At 37.5% G+C, this 23,125-nt stretch overlaps 2 protein-coding genes across 9 annotated transcripts in view; one reads left to right on the top strand and one right to left on the bottom strand.

Moving 5' to 3' along the window:
- LOC127436563 (DENN domain-containing protein 5B) overlaps positions 1-3,159 on the bottom strand; it is a 61,376-nt gene extending 58,217 nt beyond the window's left edge. For 5 of the 7 annotated variants that reach the window (XM_051690838.1, XM_051690834.1, XM_051690837.1 and 2 more), the window contains exon 1: positions 2,783-3,151. In XM_051690838.1, coding sequence (XP_051546798.1) covers positions 2,783-2,894 — 112 coding nt within the window. In that variant the 5' untranslated portion in view covers positions 2,895-3,151. Of the gene's footprint in view, positions 1-2,782 lie in introns of all 7 variants that reach the window. The other 2 variants (XR_007896430.1, XM_051690833.1) reach the window with 2 other exon arrangements.
- A 5,414-nt stretch (positions 3,160-8,573) lies between these two features.
- LOC127436939 (plakophilin-2-like) lies at positions 8,574-22,439 on the top strand. Of its 2 annotated transcripts, none has more exons than XM_051691475.1 (13): positions 8,574-8,760; positions 9,989-10,062; positions 10,143-10,771; positions 12,208-12,352; positions 13,667-13,874; positions 14,565-14,742; positions 15,228-15,345; positions 15,557-15,718; positions 15,830-16,006; positions 16,145-16,298; positions 16,783-16,975; positions 17,093-17,180; positions 21,870-22,439. In XM_051691475.1, exons 1-13 carry the CDS (start codon positions 8,574-8,576, stop codon positions 21,936-21,938), a joined length of 2,382 nt encoding a protein of 793 aa, XP_051547435.1. In that variant the 3' UTR covers positions 21,939-22,439. The 2 variants fall into 2 exon arrangements, with proteins under 2 accessions (XP_051547435.1, XP_051547436.1); XM_051691476.1 differs by having other exon boundaries at positions 10,146-10,771.
- Positions 22,440-23,125: the final 686 nt, after the last annotated feature.

Genomic DNA, 23,125 nt, shown 5'->3' on the forward strand with positions numbered 1-23,125 from the left:
TTGTTCATTTACTTAATGTAACTCTCCAAATTCACCTTAAAATTGATATTTTGTGTTGTACACATTAATGAAAAGGTAAAAATGTTATAAATATGTACATTTCTGAGTAGAAGCTATATTTATACATATATAAATATAAAAGCTATTTTTATACGTTATGGCTGATGAGCCAACACATTTTTTTATTTATTTATTTTTTATTTTTTTTTAGAGCAAATGATTTTGTTACAAATTACTGACTTCAGTCCAGAAATCGCTGACATTCATGTTCTTGGCAAATGCTCTCGTTACTCAAAATTTGAATACTGCATTTGAAACAAGTCAAGTAGTACTAAGATACAACAACATTTATCTACTGAATCCAGTCTGGCCAAGCGGAAACGTGATCGTGGTCGAACAAAAACTAGAGTGAACCTCGGCAGGGCATTTAATTCCTGGAGGTACCTTTGTTAGGTTTTGGGGATCAAAACCGACCCTGAATTGCCATTCTTCTTATTGGACAGGTAAGCTTACATAACTGTAAAGCATGTGAAATATAGTGCCATAAGGATTGATCCGTGTAATTTTAGCTAACTTGATCTTGCCTGCACAGTAACTGTCATAAACAATGTAAATCTGTAATTATTCAGAAAGGTAAACTACAATAACACTTGAAATGAATGCTAGACAATGTTCAAGATAATGCAGAAAGATCCATTCTTTAGTGTAACGTAACTTGGTTATACAGAAAATATATACATTATATTATTATAAAACAACAGTGCATCGATATATCAAAATGACAGTTGTGATGGGATCACATCAATACTGAATTGTCAACATATTTATAATGTACAGTCTATTTTATAAACACTACTGTCATCATCCACCAAATTTAGCTAACAGCTATTGATAAAACTGGCTAGCTAGCTAACGCCGACATAGGCTATCGTATAAATGCAGTCAATGTATCATGCAAAGAAAAGTGATTACTTCAAACTACAGTCTCACATAATCAGACCTATATCCACACTTTGTTTTAGCCCTCTTCAAGCACTGGAGAGTCAAATATAATATGCAGTCTCAAAGTTTGTAGTAAAACAATCATAACTGTAATTTTAATTATGCTACCTCATCTGTCAGCATGATGCTGGTGAATCACGTTAAGCCTCTTTGTACGTTACGTCATTGTTTTGGCTGATGCGCGTGTCCCTATGGAGTGTGTGCGCGATAACAAGCAACAGGTAGCTGGCTGCAGTTCACTTAACGGCCACGTCATTAATAACAAGGGTTTCTGAATCTTACATACTGCACCTTTAATAATAAAAAATTGTAGTCTATAGTCTAAAGTCTGAGAACTTTCCTGACCATGACTCATAAAAAAATAATAATTTTTATTTCTTCGATTATTAATCTTTATCTTATTTACGTATGCATCTGTGTTGGTTTATATGTATTTTAACTTTTTTTATATATACTTTATTTTTCCTTCACATGTCTTTATGACTCAGTGACTGTATTCATACATTGTTGGATCTGTGTAATTTTGTACATCTTATTGAACATTTATATTGAACCTTCTGTTTTTCAATAAAATTAAAAAAAATCCAGTTTTATCACTAAATTTGGACTTTTCAAACAGTCCCTTTACAACACCCTCCACAGTATTGGCAGAGCACAATGTGTGGACCTTTCAGACGACCCCTTACCCACCCTATGAAAACTTTCAAACTTATGTAAATGTTATTAAGGATCCGAAACAATATCGCTGTGACGCCATCTGACCAGGTTACAGGACAATCCCTTATTTTACGGGACGGGTGGCAACCCTACCTGGAGGTCTAATGCATTTTCGCGAGCAACGTGTGGATGCGGAAAATCGTGAGTTTATCGGGAGAAATTGTAAATCAGGAATACAGCGGGAGGAGGGGTGGAAAAACAGGAGATTCCCGGTAAAATCGGCTTATCCCCGACAGTTCGGCCCCTATCGCTGCTGGCCCGCTGGGAAAAGTCCCAGTTCTCCCCATGGCCAGTCCGCCACTGTTGGTAGGTATGCTCTTAATCCATCTGCTCTTCCAGGGTGCTAACGAGCCAATCCTGCCAATAACAACAAAAAACTGGACTGGTTTTGATCAGTGCCAGACATTAACTTTTCCATAAATAGGCAATTATTAGCCGCTGGTTTACAGAGGCAATTTTACGTTTATCAGGCCTTTTTAAATAAAAAATATACAGTGTCGTTCTTATATTTAAATACTTAAATTTAATCAATCAATTAACACAAGTTCTTTATTTGAATAATTAGACTGAGTATATTAACTCCTACCAATAAAATAATATAAACATATGATCATTTTATGTGATAACTAATAATTAAGCTTAGAAAAAGAATATTAAGAACTATTTCTGATGTTATAAATAAAACAGAAACATGGCATTTTTCAGCCCACACATTTTGAGTTTATGGGGATTTGTGTACATTTTGGGGGCATTTTTGCCATGAACCCACTTAATTTCTTCCCTGATTATGATGTCACCAGATATCCAATAATGTAAAGACAGTCAATAAATGATGATCATTTTTATTGGTGCCTTGAGGCTCACTGATACCCAATACATGTTTTACAATAATTTAATTGAAGTGGATTATCACTCCTCCAATAGAAACAGTATACTAGATTACACTAGACAGGATTCATCCAGGGTTTGTATGAAATCAGTGCATGTCAGCTCGTGTTTATATCCACTGTCGTGTATTTATCAGCCTGCAATCTATAGTAAAAAAAATAACCCATGGTCTTACCTGCTAAAGCATCGGGTTCTAGACCCGTTTCATTGTCTATTCCGCATATGATGAAGTAATGTGCGAAGCGGCAGGGCGCTGATGGCCCGGAGCCGCTCATAGTCGCGCTCATCTCGGCTCGGGCTGATCCGCTTTGTCCGCGCCTAGAACTCAGACCCAACCAGCTCCATATCAAAGCGACCTCCGGCAAATGAAATCAACAAAAGCGCGGTTTAAATGCAAAATCAGTAGCTATGACTTCACGCAGTAAGCTTTGGAAAGCAGTCTGTGTTGAGATTGTTTGGTCCGAAGATCGTTTGCAGCGCAGGCAGTGAGTTTGTAGGCTGATTTCATGAGCAGACTCGTGCGCACAGTGACGCACTGCTTCAGCTGATTACACTCAACCAATCCAGTGCAGGACGAGCGGGACCTCTGAAGTGCTTCAACTCCTTTTCGCAGTGATGTAATCCGTCCCTTTTTTACAGTAAATTTACAGTTTTTCTCAATCGCTTTGGCTCAATTCTCGAATGAAGTTCAAATCTCTGAACAGTTAGTTTCTTGTTCACACCAGATTTTAATTTCTTATTCATTTAAGCAAACTGCACGTGTTTTGGCATGTGTGCAAAAAAGTACAATTGTCTACAATTTGCACAATAACTAAATGCACATGGCTTGCTGATCAAAACTGATGAGTTGATTCTCGGTGAAACTGTCATACTCTTCACAGCTTCTAAACATTCATCGTGTGAGCCATCACATGCAAAATGATCCATTCAATAAATGTAATAAATCTGTCAGACATACATGTATATCCCATAAATATTTATGACATGGAATGTTTGTGATGTCTGCTAAATCTCTGGCCAGACCAACAAGAGCGACAGGATGTCCACCAAGAAGATGGGAACTGTAGTGTTACGTACTGTGAGGAGGTACAATTTATTGTTTTTTACAGAACTACCGCAGGTTTTTTCATTGTTGCGTTTTTTTTTTTTTTTTTTTGTTTTTTTTTTGCATGGATGTCATTGTGTGTCAATTTTCTGTTCACTATATATTTACATTTACATTTATTCATTTGCCAGATGCTTTTATCCAAAGTGATTTACAAAATAGGAAAACATAAGCGAATCATCTTAGGAGACAGTGGTATGAAAAGTGCTGTATTACAAAGTATCACTAGCATCATAATAGTATTCAAAACAGAATAAAGTGCAACAGGAATTTTTTTTAAATTTTATTTTTTAATGACTGGTTAAGTGCTCATGGAAAAGATGTGTTTTTAGTCATTTTTTGAAGACAGAGAGTGAGAGTGAGTCAGCTTCACGGATTGAGTTGAGAAGATTGTTCCACCAACGTGGTACGATGAAGCTGAAAGTCCGGGAAAGTGTTTTGGTGCCTCTTTGTGTTGGTACAACAAGGCGACGTTCCTTAGCCGACCGCAGGCTTCTAGTGGGTGCATAGCTCTGCATAAATGATTTTAGGTATGCTGGAGCAGACCCAGTGACTGTTCTGTATGCCATCATCAGAGCCTTGAATTTGATCATCAACCGGCAGCCAGTGGAGAGAGACAAGGAGTGGTGTAACATGTGCTCTCTTTGGTTCATTAAAGACCAGACGTGCTGCTGTATTCTGGATCATTTGCAGGGGTCTAATTGCACATGCAGGGAGGCCTGCAATGAGAGTGTTACAGTAGTCCAGTCTAGTTATGAGAAGTGACTGGACAAGCAGTTGTGTGGCATGTTCAGAGAGGAAGGGTCTTATCTTCCTGATATTGTAGAGTGTAAATCTACATGATCTTGCGGTCTTTGAGATGTGGTCTGTGAAATTTAGTCTGTTGTCGATGGTTACCCCTAGATTTCTGACCGATTTGGAAGGCGTTATTGTAGTTGCACCCAGCTGCACGGTGATGTTGTGTTCAACAGCAGGATTGGCTGGAAAGACAAGGAGTTCAGTCTTGGCTGGGTTGAGTTGCAGGCGGTGCTCCTTCATCCAGGCCGAGATGTCCGCCAGGCAGGCAGAAATTCGAGCAGTCACTGTGGTGTCGTTGGGCTGGAAAGACAAGTAGAGTTGCGTGTCATCAGCGTAGCAGTGGTAAGAGAAACCATGTGCCTGAACGAGGGGTCCCAGTGATGTTGTGTATATAGAGAAGAGAAGTGGCCCAAGCACTGATCCCTGAGGTACCCCAGTAAGTAGCTGATGTGGCTTGGATACCTCACCTCTCCAGGCTACCTTGAAGGACCTACCTGAGAGATAGGAATTAAACCAGTCAAGCACAGTTCCTGTGATGCCCAGCAAGGAGAGGGTAGAGAGTAAGATCTGATGGTTGACTGTGTCAAAGGCTGCAGAAAGGTCCAGCAGAATCAGGACCGATGATCTTTCGCCCATCTCAGCGACTCAGTGACAGACAGCAGGGCAGTCTCGGTGGAGTGTCCACTTTTGAAGCCTGACTGATTGTCATCCAGCAGCTTGTTCTGTGAGAGATAGGCAGAGATTTGATTGAAAACTGCCCTTTCAAGTGTTTTTGCCATGAATGGGATGAGAGAGACTGGTCTGTAGTGCGGGCTTCTTCAGCAGCGGGGTTACTCGAGCCTGATTAATTGTAGTGGGAAAATTGCCTGTAAGTAGAGATGTGTTAATTATGTGTGTGAGTGCAAGTAGGATGGACGGAGAAATGGCCTGGAGAAGATATGACTTAGATATGTATATGACTTTACATGTAAGGAATGTGTAAAAACGGACATGCAAATGTGAATTTTCTGTTTACATGTAACACATTTCTGCAAAAATAAATGCACTGTTTACTGTACATACAAATGTGCATATCCTTTTTCTGTGTACTATAGTATTGTACAGTATTGACTTTTCCCAGTATACTTTTACCTACCGTTGTAATCGGTATCTAAAAAGCTCAGTGTGATACACAATAGCATTCAGCTAGACAAAACTGACATTCTTGTATAGTGCAGTAAGCAGTCCGTGTCAACAAAAAAGTAGAACAAATATGAAATTTGTATATAACAAACATTTCTAGGGTTGACTGCCATGGTGAAAACACATCTAAACATTTTGACCAGTACGGCTCACACGATGACAAAAACACTTAAATTTTGGTGGTACTGGCCAATTTACTGATACAATAACTAGGTTTTGAAGCATGAATTAAATGTTTTGGGTGAGTTACTACATTTTGCAGACATGCAATAGAGTTGTGATGTCCCATAAAACCGTTGTGACAATTGCACTTATAGTTTAGAGAATGTTAAGACTGTTTCAAAAAATATAATACAATGTAAACTGTAAATATAATACAATGTTGCCTCTTTTGTATTACTTTGATTATGCATAATAATAAAAATAAAAAACATCAGAAATGCATTTTCACCAGAAAACATGTTTTTTAATATTTTGTATAACCCATATGTACATTCATTGCCTTCTATTCTATTTTATTTTTGTTATGTTTTGTCCTGACGTTTTCTTTTATTTTCCTTTACTTTCCCCTTGTTAGATAGATAGATGGATGTATGGATGGATAGATAGATAGATAGATAGATAGATAGATAGATAGATAGATAGATAGATAGATAGATAGAAATTTCCTCTAAAATACACATTTGACTTGCAAAATTTGTGAGGCAGAAATTACACAAACGAAACCAGTTACGCTATATAAAATAAATACATAAATAAATAAATGAATGCTAGTCAAATTCTCACCATTAACTCTTGCAAACACACTAGCAGGAACAGGTACTCAAAAAAATAAAAATAATAATAATAATATTAAGATTTACACATTTCAATTTCATAAAATTTCAATAAATTAAATTGAGTAATCTATAACAAAATAAAAAATATATATATTTTAAGTGTTATTAATATAATTTTGTTAAAAATTACACAATTTAATTTGATTAATTGAAATTGAAATGCGGAAATCTGAAAAAAATAACTTTAATTTTATGCAAAAAAATAATGTAAAATATAATATACAATAATAATATACATAAAAATATAAAATAATGTTTTTTACTCACAAAAATGTTTTTATTATCTTATTACTTATAATCTTATTAATTAGCCTACTATTAAAATAATCTTACTGGTTTTATTAAGGTCATTTCCATTTTGGTGTTGTTATTTTCATGCATTCACTTATCTGTCTTGCACGTTTTATATACATATATATATATATATATATGATTATTTTACATAAAACTGGTCTGCATTATAAGGATACTCGTGATATAATATTTGCACCCTTTTTTTAGACTTATTTCATAAAGCAGTCTTATTGTTGTTCCCAGTTATACTACAATACTGTCCTCTGTCGGTGAAATGGTTGTAGTGCTGCAGTATTTGTCAGATGATTTTTTCTTTGGAATATCCTCAAATAATGGTGGGACATCATGGATCATCAGGTTTTGCACAATCTTGTGGAGTCTATGCCAGCTCGAGTGCATGCTTTCGTTAACTCTTTAATGGATACCTTGTGTCTTTATTGACCCGGAACCTCATTCCACCTCCTCTACCTCATCATTTTTAGAGTTATGCCTACACCTCTTTAGTATTCTGCAACCTTTCTTTATAAATAGTGTAACACTAAACAAATGGAAAAATTGAATAATGTTTTTTAAGTAATAAGTAATTGTATAGGGTCCATAGAGACCCTGGGTATAATGTATTTTATTTTTATTTTTATTGCGCTTCCATAAATTATATTTTTATGATATTTCATACCTATATAAGTTTACTATCACAGGATATCTATTTTTTTTTTTTTGTTTGTTTGTTTATTACAAGACAAATGGGTACTATATTCATACAAATAACCACTAAATCATGTTGATTTTCTGTGCAACATTGGTGAAGCATCAGTATCCAATATGCATGTACACATGCATATTATACATGCTGTTTGTTACTCAAAGTGGCGCTGTTGTTTCAATGATTGACTTGATTTATAGTTGACATTGATATTTGATGAAGAAACAAGATGGAAGTAAACTATAGCAAGTACAACACATGAATATTATGATTTGGCTCTTGTCATTTGGGTGTACTACTGTTGTGCATCTATTTAGACTCAATAAGTGCCTGGGAAAATACATATGTGTTTCTTATGTGTTATGTGTAGCTCAATATGTGTTTGACAGTCAGTTGCATCTCATGAAGTTTCAGTGTGGAAGTAATGAATCCTGTTCTATATTTGTTGCTCTTTGATATTTGAACAAATAAAACAGATTATAAATTATATCAGAATATATTTCCGCCACAATCCTATAGTAAGCCTACTACATTTATTGTTGTTTCTAATGTAAAACCATAGTAAGTTATTATGAATTCTGCTTCAAACAAGCTTGTTAATTTCATTATTTGATGAACGTGCTGGCTTATTATAAGTCTCCACAGTTTTATTGTTGTAACAATAACTAACTGAACTTTTACCATGGAAAAGTTTTTATGAAGGAATTTCATCAAGATACAAACTTTCGCGTATTACGTCATTGTTTGTGGGAGGGGCCCCGTGACATATTTACGGTTCTGTCCTAAAACATTCTTCAATGAAATAAAAAAAATGCTGGGTCCACGTTTTATTGCTAAATAATCCCCAAGTTTGCAGTAAGTGCAAGCGTGTTTCCATCACTCTAAACTCAGGTGTTCATCAGTGTTTTACGCAGTAACACGATCTGAGTCAGGTGACGCATGTTTAAACCGCACCCTCAGCACAAAGGACAACCGCAGCGCTACACGTCCAACAGAGAATCACTCACCTGACATTAGACACTACACTCCAACTGAAAAAGAGCCCATGGCGGAGGAGGCAGATTTTATGCGCACTGTGTTGCCCGTTCACGGCTCTTTTCAATCGGAGGACACTTCTTTAGCTGTACCGCACGCGGACAAACTCACTCACGCTGACACGCACCGGCGCAACCGACTACAGCAACAAGTGCAGCTCACCCTCTCCCGGAAAAGAAACAAACCAAAACTGCCAGGTATGCAGAAGCAGAATGCAAGGGAATGGTGTATGGTATAAAAACACACTATGGAAAGATATGCAGCGTTTATGTTTTGAATTGATGACAGGATTTGATATTTATTTATAAAAGTTTTAGATGAAAGTCAGTCAGGTCAGCACTGTTGTTAATGGTCAGCTTTCACTGGCCCTTTGTTCTTAGATCTCTGCTTTCATTCTGATCAGTCTTCTAAACTTTTACCATAGGCTTTTATCTGTCTATCTATCTATCTATCTATCTATCTATCATTTAATTTAGTTATTCTTTATTTTATAGCATTTGGATCCTTAAAGGGATAGTTCACCCAAAACTTAAAATGCTCTCATCATTTATTCACCCTCATGCCATCCCAGATGTGTATGACTTTCTTTCTTCTGTAGAACATAAACGAAGTTTTTAGAAGAATGTCTCAGCTGTAGGTCCATACAATGCAAGTGAATGGTGGCCAGAACCTTGAATATCCAAAAAGCACATAAAGGCAGCATAAATGACTCCAGTGTTTAAGTCCATGTCTTCCATGAAGTCTTCCATATAGTCCATGAAGCTATATGAAGAGTGTGGGTAAGAAACAGATCAATGTGTAAGTCCTTTTTTACTATAAATCTCCACCTTTGACCAGCCTAGACCAGTAGGTGGTGATATGCATAAAGAATGTGAATCACCTAAAAACTAAAGAAGAAGAATGTGAAAGTGGTGATTTATAGTATAAAAGGACTTAAATATTGATCTGTTTCTCATCCACATCTATCATATCGCTTCTAAAGACATTGATAAAGCCACTTGAGTCATATCAATTACTTTTATGCTGCCTTTATGTGCTTTTTGTAGATTCAAATTTCTGGCAACCATTCACTTGCATTGTACGGACCTACAAAGCTCAGATATTAGTCTAAAAATCTTAATTTGCATTCTGCAGAAGAAAGAAAGTCATTCACATATGGGATGGCATTAGGTGAGTAAATGATGAGAGAATATTCATTTTTGGGTGAATTATCCCTTTAAAACTCCTATGGTTGTACCTTAGTAGAGTGATGGCATAATATGGCTTTTTTTTTTTTTTTTTTTTTTTTTTTTTTTTTTTTTGGCAAAGGTGTGATCTGTCAGAACTTAAAATGTAATTTAAATAGGATTCATGAATGAACATGAAAATTGCACTGTGCATGTATTCTATTTTTTTGTATAAGTGTGTGCGTTTTTGGTTTTACAGATTCATTTCTCTCAGCAAGTCTGTCCAGCTGCCACATTTCAAGTAGCTCATCTTTAGGAAGTGTACATGTGAAGGTACAGTCATTTCTTCTGTTTCCTTAATTTGATTTGAATAATCTGACTTGAAATGATGTTGCATACACTGTATTTTGCAGCAGACATTCTCATCTGTCAACCATGATGCCATACCACAAGCCCCCAGACCACTGAAGAGGGTTGATCCATCTCAATGGCCAAGTTCTGAGCCGAACCGGTTTCACAGGAGTTACAGAAGCTTTCGTCACCCCACTTCGAGGGCAGGTTTATGCTGGGGGTCCAATTCTTTCACTCTCCCAACTGCCCCTACAATGGACAATTTTCATATGAGCCTACACCCTTTACGTTATGCCCACTCAGAGGTTCTACGAAAAACACGGTCATACGTTACTGACCTGTCAACTGTCACACAGCTCCCCAGTAAACTTGCCTTCGAGAACAAACACATATATGATACAGATGACGTGTTTCTAACCAGCACCCCTCTTAATGGTGCTTCAGAAGGATTAGAGAGGAACAGGATGGAATTAAAGAAGAACACCATTCAGAGAACCCTCAGCCAGCCAAGAGAGGGGGGGTTAGAGAACATGTTCTGGCAGAGTCACAAACGGAAGCTGAGCCTGGAGTTTGTTGCAGGAAGACGACCCTCCCAGCCGAGCTCCCTGATCAGCATGGAGGAGAAGTCAGGAAGTTTAGGAAGGATTGAAAAGGTGGAGGTCAAGCAACATGCAATGGCAGTTCCTCCAATGTAAGTCAATATTTTATACATGTTTAGTTACTGAATCATTCAGTTATAACACACAAATTATTGTATTTGGGTAGCTGACATTAAATACTTTTGAGAAGTTGACATATCCTGCAGTGTGGCATGCAAGAGTCCATCAAAAACTATTGTAAACAGCATTTTTCAATTATTTTAGAATTGTTTAAGCTTTTATGCTGAGTGACTCCAGCCAGGTCTCCTAAGCAACCAAATTGGTCCGATTGCTAGGGAGGATAGAGTCACATGGGGTAACCTCCTCGTGGTCGCGATTAGGGTTTCTCACTCTCAATGGGTCACGTGGTAAGTTGTGCGTGGATTGTGGAGGGTAGCATGAGCCTCCACATGCTGCGAGTCTCTGCGGTGTCATGCACAGCGAGCCACGTGATAAGATGCGTGGATTGACTGTCTCAGAAGCAGACTCAGAAGAACTTAGACTTGTCCTCCGCCACCCGGATTGAGGTGAGTAACCGCGCCACCACGAGGATCTACTAAGTAGTGGGAATTGGGTATTCCAAATTGGGAGAAAAAGGGATAAAAATAAATCAATAAATTTAAGCTTTTATGACTTTTTTATAGCTTTTATTATTGAGAGAATACATGGAATATTTCTACTTTATTAAATTCATTTGTCACTGCAGGACCATTTATAATGAACTAGTAATGGCAAAAACATGATTAAAATAGTGAAATACTTATGATATTGGACCTACAATACACATTTTCCTTTATACATTGTAACCTAAAAATTTTTATGTTTAAATGTCAAAGAAATAAGAAACAAGCCTATAAACAAATTATGCATCAACTTCCCTTTTAAGTAGTTATTGAAGTTTGAAAAAAAATTTTGGTGACACTTTAAAATAAAGTGCCATTTGTTAACATTAGTTAATGCATTAGGTATCATTTATTAACAATGAACAATATATTTATTACAGCATTTATTAAGTTTTGTTACTCTTATCTTATACAATTGTTCATTGTTAGTTAATGTTAGTTCATATTGTATTAACTAATGTTAACAAATACATGTATTAGTTAATGTTGTAATTAACATTAAACATTAATAAATGCTGTAAAAGTGTTGTTCATTGTTAGTTCATGTTAACTAATGTTGTTAACTAATATTAACAAATTTCACTTTATTGTAAAGTGTTACAGAAATTTTTATGTTTTGAATAGCTGACGTGATTAAGGTGGTTTATTATTAATAATTAGTACTTAAGTATGTAGTAGTATTATTAGGTAATTAGTGTATTTTGACAGCATGCCACAAGGCATTAGCTTGCAAAGTTCCCTTTGAAAACTTTCAGAAGCTTTTAACAATTTGGTTTGAAGTATTCTAGATTGAATCGACGTCATTGTACTTTTATCTTCTTGATTTTATCTTAATAATGCACGTTCTGTGTGTGTGTGTGTTGAAGGAAGGGCAAACAGGGTGAGCACAGCTCAGAAATGACACTAAAGGAGGCTGTAAATCTCTTGGGACAAGATAATATGGAATCACAAATCACTGCAGCTAACTTTATACAGAACAAGTGCTTTAACAGTCCTGATGCTAAGAAAAAGGTAAGTGATGCTGTTCTCTGAAATGGCACATGCAATTATCCACCCAAAATGTAATGTACATGATTATCATATCATGCACAATCCTCAAACTCCTGCCTTAACGGTTGTGTAGATTACAAACGCTCCAGGCAAAATGAAACAATGAGACATAGTCCAACTTAATGTAATTAAAGTGTCACCTCACCAAGAGGGAAAAATAGGTGTGTATAAAAGTGAGATGAAAACAGACAATATTCTTACTCCTGTTTATTGTATTAGACTGTTTATTTCTCTGTTTGAGTAAAACATCAGAATGACAACAACTGATGAGATCATTTGGTATATGAATATATAGCTATATCTCATGTCTTTTTAGAGTTATATTGAAGCTAATCATTTGCCATAGGGAAAGTAAATGAAACATTATAGCAAGTGTTCAAAGGACAGATCCCATTAAAAGGGGTGGTGTAACCAACTGCTTAGAGATATGAGCTACTGTATGTAATTCATGAACTCTCTCTCTCCATTGTGCGCTTGAGCAAGGCAATTAAACCCAAGTTGCTCCATGATGAGTCACTTGAATTCATGATGCTAGAAAACCTATAGTCTATAATGCTGGGGGGAACAAAAACTTCTAATGGACATTTTAAGTTAGTTCCACAGAATTTCAATGCAATAAGTTTCTTTGACTTGCTATTGCTAATTTGACAAAAGGGAATGATAGCAAATTTAGCTTTATCTATTGAGAACAACAAACATTTCAATGTCCATTTGAAAGCAACTGACTACAGGTCACGTGCTCAGTTAGCTTGCTTGAAACTAAGGCAGAGATCAGTATTTTTGAGTCGCATATGTTAGGAAATGTAAATGACTTTGAGTCTAAATACATTTTGGTCCGACAATGTTCACCCAAATGTTGGTCCAACTAGCCTAACAGAGTCAGCTGGACAAACACATTCAAGTGCAAACAAATCCAAGTTGGCTGAAGTATTGAGGACATTTACACTGTTGCAAACATTCAGAAATCTGAATGCATCGTGTTGCTATGATGTTTTTATTTTTTTTTACAATGCAAAGCTAAACATTTGAGTTGAGTGAGGTACAGTACTTGGGTCAAAAGTTGAGAAAAGTAAAAAATCTTTTGGATCACATTTTCACAGTGTAGTTCCTTCTAGAAATGGCAAAGTGTCATCTATCAGGAGAAAAGAAATCACATTTCATTGCCATCCCATTAGGCATTTAATAAATAAAATAATGAAATAAAACATCCCTCTTGTGCTAGGGCTTAGGAACGGTTCAGAAAACCTACTGTTTATTTATATTCTGCCTCCTCAGCTACTTTATCTACAAGGTATCCCCAAACTGCTGAAACTCATGCAGGATGAGAGCGAGGAGCTCCAGCGGGCTGCCGTCAGCGCACTCCGAAATGTTGTTTTTGAAAACAATGAAAACAAAATGCAAGTCAAAGACTGTGAGGGGCTTCCAGTGCTCCTGAACCTGCTCAAAAAGAACAGAGACATTGAGACTCGACGACAGCTCACAGGTAAGTGAATCATTTGTTGAATGAGTTTTAGCAATAGCCATGGCACATACAGGACTGTGGGGTCCAAAAGTCTGAGACCACTTGTGAAAATGCATCCTTTTTGCATGTTTCTAATGTAAAAGATTTTGTTCCACCACAAATTATATTATCACCATAAAGGTTGAAAAGTTGAAATAAAAATTTATTTGGTATGTCCCTCTTTTTGATCTCAAGCTGACATGGACAGGTTTATGGAAAACATGATCATCCATATAAGATCCAGCATGATTTGAGAATGTTCCAAAGAGCATCTTGTGTGCTTCAGAAGCAAGGAAATCTGCCTTTTTGGAGTTAACATTCTCAAAGTCCAAATTTGCTTACATTTTATTAGTGACCAAGCAATGGTGCAAAATCATTCTTATTCTTTTTCTGCCAAAATGTTCCCAAAATCCTCTCCAGGTTTATATTACAGTACATTTGAATCCCAGATTTTCAACATGGTTTTAGACTTTTGGACCCCACTGTACCTATTAAGAAAGAGATATAGTGCAGTTTAATTCATCAACTCTATTTCATTACACATCCAAACCTGACTTTTCCTGTTAAAACTTAAATCTAAGCCATGACTGTAACCTAGAAAACATCCAGGACCTCTTGAAAGTTTGACCCCTACCCTTTCACTAATCTTCCAGATGGTCATTCTTTCCTCAGGGCTGCTGTGGAACCTGTCATCCCATGACCTGCTGAAAGAGCAGCTCTCGAGAGAAGCGGTCAAACCTCTCACAGACAGTGTGCTGGTGCCTTGCTCAGGCCTTTCTGAAGGAGAGGATCCAAAATTGGAGCTCCTTGCTGACCCAGAGATCTTCTACAATGCAACTGGCTGCCTGAGGTATTCCCAACTAAACGAGTTAAGCTAAAAAGAATTTTAAAGAAGCAGACTATTATTTTTGACAACTCTTGATAGTAATGCAACATCATTTTATAAGTTGTAAGACCTGAAAAAAAAAAAAACTTTCCACAAAAATCAAATCCCTAACATTCATAACATTCCACACATTCTTTACACAAGTTCTGCAGAAGAATTACACAGATTTTCCCTTATACCTTATTTTATAATTAACCATTCGAGGGCATAAAAATCAGAACCAACATGCCAATTTCCTGCAGGATCATGTTGGGTAATGACGAGGATTTATGTGGTATTGACTTAATTGAGCAGTAATGATTGAAAAATAGAGTTGAAAAAGTCAACTTCCAGAGTGCGTCTTTTTGAATTTTTTGGTCTAAAATATGGATTTCACTAGCTATGAACTTTGTACTGCATTGTTTCCACAAAAATTGTTAATTAAATTAAACTTGATTTTGTTTCTGTAGAAATTTGAGTTCAGCCGGTCCTGATGGACGTAAAGCCATGCGGGACTGTGATGATCTCATCGAGTGTCTCATCTATTATATCCGTGGCACCATTGCAGACTACAAACCTGATGATAAGGTAGAGTCACTCACATTAATTCCTCCTTTTCATCCCTTAAATAACAGCAACAGTCAGCCTTTGATTTATGTTTAACAATACATTGTAAAATGTGAGCCTTGAAATGTTATTCATTTATTCCAGAAGCCTAATATGATTCAAAATGATTATTCTAACTTTGTCTGTGATAATAATAATGCTTTAATAACAGTTAATAATTTATCCTTTCCAGGCCACAGAAAACTGTGTGTGCATCCTGCATAACCTCTCATATGGGTTTGATACTGAGATGCCTCGTGTGGAATCCCCGGTGATACAAGAGCCCAAACAAAATCACACAACAGAAACTACACCAGGCTGTTTCATCCTTAAGAGTCCTAAAACGTCTGAGGATGTTAGTCCTACACCCCAGATAATTAAAGACTTCAAAATCAAATCGTTGATTTATTGTTGTGAGCTGATGGTGTTGAAAGCATGCTAGCCTCATGTGCAATTATCATCTCAGGATACAGATGCAGACTATCCCCTACTCGAGGAGAATGGCAATCCACAAGGTGAAGAGTGGCTCTGGAGCGCTATCACTATCCGCATGTATCTCTCTCTTATTGCTGTCAGCGCAAACCAACACACAAAGGAGGCTTCCATTGGAGCTCTGCAGAACCTTACTGCTAATTCTGGAGAGGTATGGTCTGGATTGACTTGATAAAGACTATAAGCTGGATCACATTTTGAGCATTCACTTTAAATTGAACATTTAGAAGCAAAGTATTTCTTGTCTGCATCCACCGGGACTGAATAAATAACTCTATTTGCCCTTTAGACATCCCAGGCCATCGCACACTTCATTGTGCAAAAGGAGGGAGTCCTACTTCAGGTGAAGAAGATGCTCCAAGAAGAAAAGAAGGAAGAGATGAGAATATCTGTGTCATTGCTAAGAAATGTCTCTCGCTACAGAGAATTGCATACAGACATTGGTGAGCTGGAATTACATTCCAGTATAGGGAATAACAGCACACTGCAGTGTCATTTAGAAGCAACAAATTATATCTGTAAAAGACATTTAAAAATCTTTTTTTTTTTTTTTTTTCAAGGGTTAGTTCACCCAAAAGGTGAAAATTCTGTCATCATTTACCCTCATGTTGTTCCAAACTTGTATGACTCACTTTTTCTGTGGAATACAGATGTTGTTCAGTAGAACGTTAGAGACTGACAGCCTCAGTCACCATTCTCTTTCATTGCATCTTACAATGAAAGTGAATGGTGACTGAGGCTGTCATTCTGAATAACATCCTTTTGTAATGCATAAGAAATTAATATGGGTTTTGAACAACATGAGGGTGAGTAAATGATCACAGTTTTCATTCTTTTGCTGTACTATCCCTTTAACACTCTTTTGTCACATACTGTGTTGGCTCGACAAACTCATTTGTTTTAATATGTCCATGTTTATACTTGCAGTTAAACAGGTGTTGCCAGAGCTGGTTGCTAGGTTACCAAACTCTGACAGAAGCTCAGAGCAGCCAATAGATGTCACAGTGTCAATCTGTCACATCCTCATCAACTTGAGCCATGCGTCTGTACAGAACACCTGTGCCATCATAAACCAAGGAGCATTGCCCAAGATTATCAGCATCAGCAACAAAGATAATGGGTATTCTGTGGTTTTCATTTGCAGGACAAAAGAATTTAGGATTTGCAATAAGGGAACTGACTCATATATGTTCATTCATGTTTTTAATTCATGTGTTTAATTCTCTATTATATATAGGTTTGGGCCCACACGAGCAGGCCAAGCAGCCTGTATATTACTGCATACTCTGTGGAGGCACTCTGAGCTGCATAGCACTTTCAAGAAGGTGAGGTTACAACAAGTTTGCATCATACAATGTCCAAGATATTGTACTGATATATACAAGAATAAGCAACACTGAGGGTTGCACGTGGCGCCATCCGAGGGTCGGACGTGTGAACGGCGAGCTATGCCCACTTTGCTAGTTTTAATACTTTTAGTGTCATAAACTGGTGAGATTCAATACACCCTGTTCCATAACTGTTGTATGAAGTCAGTATGTCAAAGAATTCAAAATCCTCGGGCTCTGGAGATATTAAAAGACACTTAAGTGCTCAAGCTGATACCCCTGACAAGGCCGCAGACTAGGGACTCGGTTTGCACGGTGTGGCGGGAGAGATTCATGTCAGCAATGCTGGCGAAGGTTGTTGCGGGCTTGGAGGATCTTGCTGTAATACGTCGATCGATCACTGCCATGGAGAAAACATTCTCTAAGTTGGTTACAAGAGTGGGGGACGTCGAGAAACGTATCGATTATCTGGAGTCATCGAAGAGGGAATTAGCTGTTAATCCGCTAGCGACCAAGGTAGATTTGCAGCGTGTCTGGGAAAAGTTGGAAGACCTTGAGAATCGTAATCAGCAAAGCAACGTTGGAATTGTTGGAATTCGTGAGAATGAAGAAGGCCGAGATATGGTGAAATTCCTAGACGAGCTCTTTCCGAGTCTGCTGGCCATAACAGGCAATAAGCTGGAAATTGAGCAAGCTCACAGGGTCCCGGCTTGGAGATCCGCGGAGGGAGACAGGTCCCGATCAATTCTGGCCAAATTTCTAAAATCATCCGATAAAGATCTCATAGGAAGGCTTCCTTGGAAGAACCACAACATTTTCTTGTTCCCAGATTTTGCGAATTCAACAAGAGAAACGTGATCGATTCAAGGAATACAAGAAACTCTTACATCAACGGAAGGTCGCTTTTGCCTGATATTCCCGGCCAAATTGAGAATAGATACTAAGGATGGCCACAAAATATTTACATGCCCACAGCAAACAATGTCCTTCATAAAGTCAATGGAATGAGTAGGTCATGGTGTGATTCTCATGTTGCAGCAAGTGAGCCTGATTCACTGAACATTCACATGACCGTCCAAGGAAGCTGGGCGCCTTTTTTGTTTCTTTCTGTGCGGTTGGAGTTTGTTTTGTGGAATAACACTCCTTCAAGAAACTTTTGCATCGACGGAGGGTTGCTTTTACACTGAAGTTCCCGGCCAGATTGAGAATAGATGCTAAGAATGGCCGCAAAGTATTTACTTGTCCCCAACAAGCATTGTCCTTCATAAAGTCTATAGAATGAGTAAGTCATTGTATGGTGCTCGCTTTGCAGCCAAGAGGACCTGACTCACTGAACATTCACCTGACCATCCGAGGAAACTGGGTGCCTGTTTTGTGTTTTTTTGTGTTGGTTCCGCCTAGCGGCTGGAGTTTGTTTTGTGGAATAACACTCCTTCGGGACAGTATGTGGAGAAATCTGCACGTTCTTTGGGTTTATGCCTCTTATTGGCTGGAGTTTGTTTTGTGGAGTATTTTTTGTAGGACATTGGAAGGATTAGGTCATCTGCTGCACTCATGAACAGCCGGCTCACTGAAAATTCGTTTGACTGTCTGAGGCAACTGAACGGCTTTTTTTTTTTTTTTTTGCTGGTTCCGCTAGAGGCTGGAGTTTGTTTTGTGGAGGAACACACCTTCGGGACAGTTATGCAGACGAATCTACACGTTCTTTGTTTTTATTCTGGCAGGCCTATTGGCAGGCCTATCTGGCAGGCCTATTAGCAGGAGTTTGTTTTATAGATTTTCTTCTGTTATGTAATTCTGTCTAACAAAATTTGTATAGAAGCACTGGACTTGAGCAGTACGACGGCAAAGTTGTCGTGGGGGCTCTCGTAGGCGTACGTGGACTGTTTGAGTTTAGTGGGATGGACGCCGGTTGGCGCTGTCGTGCGCGGGGTTAATGCGCACTTTTTTCTTTTTTCTGTTTGTTTGGTTTGGGGGGAAATTCGGGGTTTGACTGTTGCACTAATGTTGGAATGTGGTCTTTATAATCTTGTTTTGAAACACTATCTATTTTTTCTAATATGTCAAAATGTCAGTTGTTAATATGAGTGGACTGTCTCTCTCCACGTGGAATGTGAATGGGTTGGGGCACCCCATAGAAAGAAGGAAGGTTATTTCTTTTCTTAAACGAAAGAAATATGATATAGTGTTTCTTCAAGAAACACATCTCTCCCCGCAGTAAGCTGAAAAATTGGGGAAGATATAGGAAGATTATTGTTTTAGCTGAAATTCAGGGGCAAAGGTTGATTTTGGCTAATATTTACGCACCTAATGCTGATGATCAGGGCTTTTTTATAGATCTTGAAGGGATGTTGCAAGCCGCTGGCACCCCTCATGATATAATATTGGGAGGAGTCTTTAATCTATTGATGGATTCAGTCCTTGATCACAGTGAAGCAAAAGTGTGTAAGACCCCTTGAGCAACATTGACATCTTGGTCTTACAGATATTTGGAGACTTTAAACCCATCTGGTAGGGACTATACATTTTTTTTCATCAGTCCATAAGATTTATTCTAGAATATATATTTTTTATTATATCTAAGTCCCTCATTTCATCTGCTGTTGATTGTTCATTTGGAAACATCTTAGTCTCGGATCACGCCCTGGTGAGTTTAGAGGTGTTGCCACATATGGAGAAAAGGAAATCATATAGTTGGCGCCTTAATGTATCCCTTTTGCAAAATCCTGATTTCCAACAAATGTTATAAATGTTATAAATCAATGTTTATATGATGACAAACTGGTCCTCAGTTTCCTCTGTGGGCGTGGCTTGAGAGGCACTTAAGACGGTTCTTAGGGGTCGGATCATACAATCAATGTTTATATGATGACAAACTGGTCCTCAGTTTCCTCTGTGGGCGTGGCTTGAGAGGCACTTAAGACGGTTCTTAGGGGTCGGATCATACAGTATGCATCATTCACCAAAAAATCCAAAGCACGAGAACTTGTGGAGTTGGAAGGGAATATTAAAAGTGCTGAGGCAGAGCTGAAGCACCAAATGTTGTCTGATGGCCTCAGAGAATTGACTCGATTGAAATACAGATATAATACTATTTTGTCGCAGAAGGTGGAGTTTTGGTTATTCAGGGCAAGACAGTCATATTTTGAGTCGGGGGACAAAGCAGGGAAGCTTTTGGCTAGATATATAAAACAGAGAGAGTCTTTTTCTACCATTCCCTCAGTGAAATCTGCTGGTGGTGAAATATTTACCTCGGCCATTGATATTAATAATGCCTTTAAAGAATTCTATCTTGATCTCTATAGTTCCACGTCTTTGTCTAATGATGAAGATATAAGAAACTTTGTGGAACCATTAGAACTCCCTAAACTGATGACTGAGCAAAAAAATACACTTGATTCTGAAATAAACTTGGAGGAGATTGATGAGGTAATTAAGCCCTTACCTACAGGCAAAGCTCCGGGGCCAGATGGTTTTGCCGCTGAATTTGTTAGATCTTATGCAACAGATCTAGCTCCAATTTTGCTAGAAGTTTATACGGAATCATTAAAGAATGAATCAGTCTGATTCTTAAAAAGGACAAAGATCCAAGTGAGTGTAAGAGTTACCGTCCAATTTCCCTGATCCAGCTAGACATTAAAATATTGTCAAATATTTCGGCTAATCGATTAAGTAAAATTATGACATCACTTATACATATAGATCAGGTGGGATTTATTCGGGGCCACAGCTCTTCTGATAACATCAGCGTCTCATCAATATCATGTGGTCAGTAGCGAATGATCATTCTCCAATCGCTGCCATCTCACTTGATGCCGAAAAGGCGTTTGATATGGTAGAATGGGATTATCTTTTTAAGATTTTGGAAATGTACGGGTTTGGGGGTACGTTTATTGGATGGATTAGGTTACTTTATAGACACCTGGTAGCGGCGGTACAAACAAATGGATTAATTTCAGATTATTTTACTCTGGATAGGGGCACCCGGCAGGGTTGCCCTCTTTCCCCATTATTGTCCTGTCTTGCCCTGGAACCATTAGCAGCCGCGATAAGAATGGAAGATGATTTTCCAGGGGTGACTGCGGGAGGTATGGCGCATAAGCTTTTGCTTTACACAGATGATATTTTATTATTCGTCTCCGACCCTACTAGATCTATGCCTTGCCTCCGCAGAATTATTAATTCCTTTTCTAAATTCTCAGGATACAGAGTTAATTGGTCTAAACGCTAAATCTTTTATCTGGAATTGTAAACGTGCTCGGATGCATTTTTAATAAGTTACACAGGAGGTATATATTGATAAAAGTTGATTCCGTGTTTCCAATTGCTGTTTGTGTTAATTTGAGTTTGTAATCAATAAAAAAATTAATGAAAAAAACAAAACAAAAAAAGAATAAGCAACACTATATCTAATAATGGAATACTAAGGTGGTGAGGACAACTCAAGAGGTCAGATGTCAACTGAGATAAATTAAAAAGGAGAAGGCATAAAGATACTTAACAACATAGAGTATTATTTAGAAGCAGTTGGTGCACATTGAGCCATGGCACTCACATGGATGGTGCAGGTTGTAATTTCCAAAAGAATAAAAAAATTACATTAAAACATAGGGTGCTCTTATGGTGCTTTTAACGTTCATATCATGTATGTATTCTTAATCTTATCTGTTTTCCAATCTTTGGCAGGCTGGTTATAAGAAAACCGACTTCATTAACAACAGGACAGTGAAGGCTGTGAATTCTGCTCGTGACTAAAGGGATCCAGATGTATCACCAGGACAAAGAATTTCACCTGTTTACTTCAGAAATACATTACTTTTGTAAATACATTCTTAAATAAATTCTGTCATCAATCAGTCACACTCATGTTGTTCCAAATACAATGGAGATGAATGGTAGCTGAAGCTAATATTCTGCATAACATCTCCTTTGTGTTCCACAGAAGAAAGTCAAGGGAATTTGGAACAACATAAGGGTGAGTAAATGATGGCAGCGTTTTCATTTTTAGATGAAATATACCTTTTAAAAACTTGCCAAGTAACATGGCTATGGTGTGTGCATAGTATGTGTGTGCTATCCTAATTTAAATACTCAATATTTAAACATTTGTGTTAATTAAATACAATAGTCTGTCTGTTGACTGTATACAGCTTTGTTTTATTTATTTATTTATTTTACTGCCCTTTCATTTTAAGATTTGTACTTGCCTTTTGGTCTGTTTAAATACAACATTAAAAAATTATGTGTTTCTAAAAATGTGTTTCTTTTATAATTTTCTTTTGTTTTTCTACCATGGGTAAAGCAGCTTTCCAGCCTTGTGTAGTGAAATATTTCTACCCATTACCCAAGTAACTGAGGGGATACACTTTGTTTGTTTTGTTACCATGGTTCTGTTTGAATACAGCCTGGTCTTTAACGCATGAGCAAACACTGTTTGTTAAAATCCAAGCGTTTATAAAAAATCTCAAAAGGAATTCGCCCATAACGTTTGATAGGCTTGATAATTTGCATGTAGTTTGAGAATTGTGTATGAGCTCGTTTTACAGTCAGGAAGTGATTTGAGTCTTTGAATAATAACAAATCATCATCATAATCCTCGGTGGGAGGGATCAAGCGCGAGAGGGATGGAAATTTCCCAATCTACGTTATCAGCTATCAGACTGTTTAAATGAATGAAAGCGTCCGTATAAAATTGTGAAGTGAATTTGACGAGGATAAACGACTACTGCGTTTGAAAACAATTGCTTGTTTTTCCATGAGGTCGTCGTGTTCACCAAGCATTTTTTTAATGTATCTTTACGTCACATCCGTAAACAAAGAAGCTCATGCGAACTGGACTGCACCATTGTGTTACTAGGGGTTGCGCGTCACTCCTGCAGAAACACTATTATTAACATTTTATGCGTTTATCTCACTGAAAAATATTCGCCTTGCCCTTAAAA

This window comes from Myxocyprinus asiaticus, chromosome 47 (genome assembly GCF_019703515.2).
Source record: "Myxocyprinus asiaticus isolate MX2 ecotype Aquarium Trade chromosome 47, UBuf_Myxa_2, whole genome shotgun sequence".
NCBI lineage: Eukaryota > Metazoa > Chordata > Actinopteri > Cypriniformes > Catostomidae > Myxocyprinus > Myxocyprinus asiaticus.